Source organism: Lepidothrix coronata, unplaced genomic scaffold, assembly GCF_001604755.1.
Source record: "Lepidothrix coronata isolate B3197 unplaced genomic scaffold, Lepidothrix_coronata-1.0 Scaffold3, whole genome shotgun sequence".
NCBI lineage: Eukaryota > Metazoa > Chordata > Aves > Passeriformes > Pipridae > Lepidothrix > Lepidothrix coronata.
This window is the reverse complement of record NW_016690183.1, coordinates 4,808,340-4,812,306: the sequence shown is the minus strand read 5'-3', so window position 1 is coordinate 4,812,306 and position 3,967 is coordinate 4,808,340. Positions and strand designations below refer to the sequence as shown.

Sequence of the window (3,967 nt, the reverse complement as noted above, 5' to 3'; positions counted from 1 at the left end):
CAGACTTCCCTAACATTCCTCTCATATGTACCACAGGGACTCCATCTACAGTATGCAAAAGTTCTGATTGGGCAGGGCCAGCTCGATTGATGGAGCCTCGGGTGTTGACCAACCAGGTGGCCTTTGCTAAATGCAGCTCCCAGTGTTTTGAGAGTCTCCCCACACAGTGCCTTCAGGGTGGTTTTCAGCAGTCCGTTGCACTGCTCAACTCTTCCAGCAGCTGGTGCATGGTAGGGGATGTGATACACCCACTCAATGCCGTGCTCTTTGGCCCAGGTGTCTACGAGGCCATTCTTGAAATGGGTCCCATTATCAGACTCAATTCTCTCCGGGGTGCCGTGTCGCCACAGGACTTGTTTTTCAAGGCCCAGGATGGTATTCCGGGCAGTGGCATGAGGCACGGGATATGTCTCCAACCATCCAGTACTTCCTTCTACCATGGTCAGTACGTAGTGCTTGCCTTGGCAGGTTTTGGGGAGCGTGATGTAGTCAACTTGCCAGGCTTCCCCATACCTGTACTTCGACCACCGTCCACCATACCATAGAGGCTTCACCCGCTTGGCCTGCTTGATGGCAGCACATGTCTCACAGTCATGGATGACCTGTGAGACAATGTCCTTGGTTAAGTCCACCCCTCGGTCACGAGCCCATCTGTATGTTGCATCTCTCCCCTGGTGACCAGAGGCGTCGTGGGCCCATCGAGCCAGAAATAATTCTCCTTTGTGCTGCCAATCCAGATCTACCTGAGAGACTTTAATCCTGGCAGCTCGGTCTGCCTGCTCGTTGTTACAATGCTCCTCATTAGCCCATTTCTTGCCTACATGAGCGTCTACGTGACGGACCTTCACACTCAGCTTCTCTACCCGGCCAGCGATGTCCTGCCACATCTCTGCCCCCAGATGGGTTTCCCTTGGCGCTGCCAGTTGGCCTTTTTCCATTGCTCCAGCCATCCCCACAGAGCATTGGCTACCATCCATGAGTCAGTGTAGAGATAGAGTCTTGGCCACTTCTCTCGTTCAGCTATATCCAAAGCCAACTGAACGACTTTAAGCTCTGCAAACTGACTTGACCCACCTTGTCCTTCGGTTGCTTCTGCAACTCGCCGTGTGGGACTCCATACGGCTGCCTTCCATTTTCAGTTTGTCCCTACAATGCGGCAGGAGCCATCCGTGAAGAGCACATACCGCCTTTCATCTCCTGGTAGCTTGTCATATGGTGGGGCCTCCTCAGCCCGTGTCACCTTCTCCTCCTCTTCTTCAGAGGATAATCCGAAACTCTCACCTTCGGGCCAATTGGTGATAATTTCCAGAATCCCAGGGCGATTAGGATTCCCTATCTGGGTTCGCTGCGTGATCAGAGCGATCCACTTACTCCACGTGGCATCGGTGGCATGATGTGTGGAAGGAACTCGAACATCCAGCCCAGCACTGGTAGTCGGGGTGCCAGGAGGAGGTGCGCTTCAGTGCCGATTACTTCTGAGGCAGCTCGAACTCCTTCATAGGCAGCCAGGATCTCTTTCTCAGTTGGTGTATAGCTGGCTTCAGATCCTTTGTATCCCTGACTCCAGAATCCCAGCGGTCGTCCTCGAGTCTCCCCAGGCACTTTCTGCTAGAGGCTCCAAGAAGGGCCATTCTCCCCGGCTGCGGTGTAGAGCACGTTCTTCACGTCCTGTCCTGTCCTTACTGGCCCAAGGGCTACCACATGGGCAATCTCCTGTTTAATTTGTTCAAAGGCTTGTTGTTGTTCGGGGCCCCACTGGAAATCATTTTTCTTCCGTGTCACAAGGTAGAGAGGGCTTACAATTTGACTATACTCGGGGATATGCATCCTCCAAAAACCCACAGCGCCTAGGAAAGCCTGTGTTTCCTTCTTGCTGGTTGGTGGGGACATGGCTGCTATTTTGTTAATCACCTCCATTGGAATTAGATGGCGTCCATCTTGCCACTTCACTCCTAGGAACTGAATTTCCTGAGCAGGTCCCTTGACCTTACTCCGTTTAATGGCAAAACCAGCTCTTAGGAGAATCTGGATTATCTTTTCTCCTTTCTCGAAGACTTCGCCCGCTGTGTTCCCCCATACAATGATGTCGTCAATGTACTGTAGGTGCTCTGGAGCCTCACCCTTTTCCAGTGCAGTCTGGATCAGTCCATGGCAAATGCTGGGACTGTGTTTCCACCCCTGAGGCAGTTGATTCCAGGTGTACTGCACACCTCTCCAAGTGAAAGCAAATTGTGGCCTGCACTCCGCTGCCAAAGGAATGGAGAAAAAGGCATTGGCAATGTCAGTGGTGGCGTGCCACTTGGCTGCCTTGGACTCCAGCTCATACTGGAGCTCCAGCATGTCCGGCACAGCAGCACTCAGGGGTGGTGTGACTTCACTGAGTCCACGGTAATCCACCGTCAGCCTCCACTCTCCGCTGGACTTACGCACTGGCCATATCGGGCTATTAAAGGGTGAGCGAGTCTTGCTGACCACCCCCTGGGTCTCCAGGTCACAGATCATCTTATGTATAGGGGTCACAGAGTCTCGGTCGGTGCGGTATTGCCGACGGTGCACTGTTGCTGTGGCTATCGGTACCAATTGTTCTTCAACCTTCAGCAGTCCCACAGCAGAGGGGTCCTCTGAGAGACCAGGCAAGGTGTTCCTCTGTCTCCACAGTAGCTATGCCAAAAGCCCAACGAAGTCCTTTTGGGTCTTTGAAATACCCACTCCTCAGGTAATCTATGCCAAGGATGCACGGGGCCTCTGGGCCAGTCACGATGGGGTGTCTGTGCCATTCCTTCCCAGTCAGGCTCACTTCAGCTTCCAGTATAGTCAGCTATTGGGATCCCCCTGTCACTCCAGAAATGGAGATGGATTCTGCCCCTACGTATCTTGATGGCATTAAAGTACATTGTGCGCCGGTGTCCACTAGGGCCTTATATCTTCGTGGCTCTGATGTGCCAGGCCACCGAATCCACACTGTCCAATAGACTCGATTGTCCCTCTCCTCTACCTGGCTAGAGGCAGGGCACCCCTAGTCCTGGTCATGGTACTCACTGTGCTCTTCTTGTGAGTATGACCTGGAGGTCCCTTCAAGAGGATCAGACGTATCATCATTCCTGTACCGTCTGGAGTCTTGCCCATGAGAGACTGGAGCAGCGTTTACCCTTGAAGAGTTCTTTATGGTATTTGTTCCTCTTTTCAGTTCACGTACCCGGGCTGCTAAGGAAGAGGTGGGTTTCCCATCCCACTTCCTCATATCTTCTCCGTGCTCATGGAGGTAAAACCATAGATCGCCACGTGGAGTGTACCTTCTCTCCTTAGCTGGGGGACACTGGCTCCTAATAGCAGAGACTCTTGTTTGTCCTGGCGAGATATGGAAAATCCCTTACTTAATTTCTTCTCTTAGCTTCTGGTGTCCCTCTTCAGTCTTCTCTTCCAGGCTTTGGACGTGTTCAACCGGTTTGGTTTCCACAGATGAGACGTGGGCTCGTAATGGGGCGGTGACAGTGTCTTCATAAATCCTGAGTTTACTAACCAACGCGCCCACCTTGTCCTCTCCCTCCCTCCATTGCAGCGTTTCTAAGTAGTGGGAATACATTTCTGGCCCGAGTCGTGCAAACTTTAACCACATCTGGGAGGTGCACTGTACACCATCTGGACTTCTGGGAATCTTTCATCCTCTGAAAAGATTATCTCCAGTACAACTAACTCCCTTAAGCACCGGATACCTTGTTCCATCGTGTTCCACTGTCCTTGCTGTATGTGGAGGTCCTCCTTACAAAGGTATCTCTCCCTCACACTGTACAACAGTCGCCGCCAGAGGCTGAGAGTTTCCTGCCTCCTTCCAATCCCTTGATCAATGACTACATCTCGAGACAGGGATCCCAGCTGTCTGGCTTCACTCCCATCTAGGATTGTATCGTTAGCTGCGGCATCCCAGATTCGGAGCGAAGCCAGACAGCTGGGATCCCTGTCTCGAGAT

General features: G+C 52.4%; 1 protein-coding gene across 1 annotated transcript in view; it reads right to left on the bottom strand.

Moving 5' to 3' along the window:
• LOC108499858 overlaps nucleotides 1-1,000 on the bottom strand; it is a 6,023-nt gene extending 5,023 nt beyond the window's left edge. Inside the window, exon 1 of the mRNA XM_017820141.1 lies at nucleotides 15-1,000. Within this exon, the coding sequence (XP_017675630.1) occupies nucleotides 15-977 (963 nt within the window). The 5' untranslated portion in view covers nucleotides 978-1,000. The remainder of the gene's footprint in view (nucleotides 1-14) is intronic.
• Nucleotides 1,001-3,967: the final 2,967 nt, after the last annotated feature.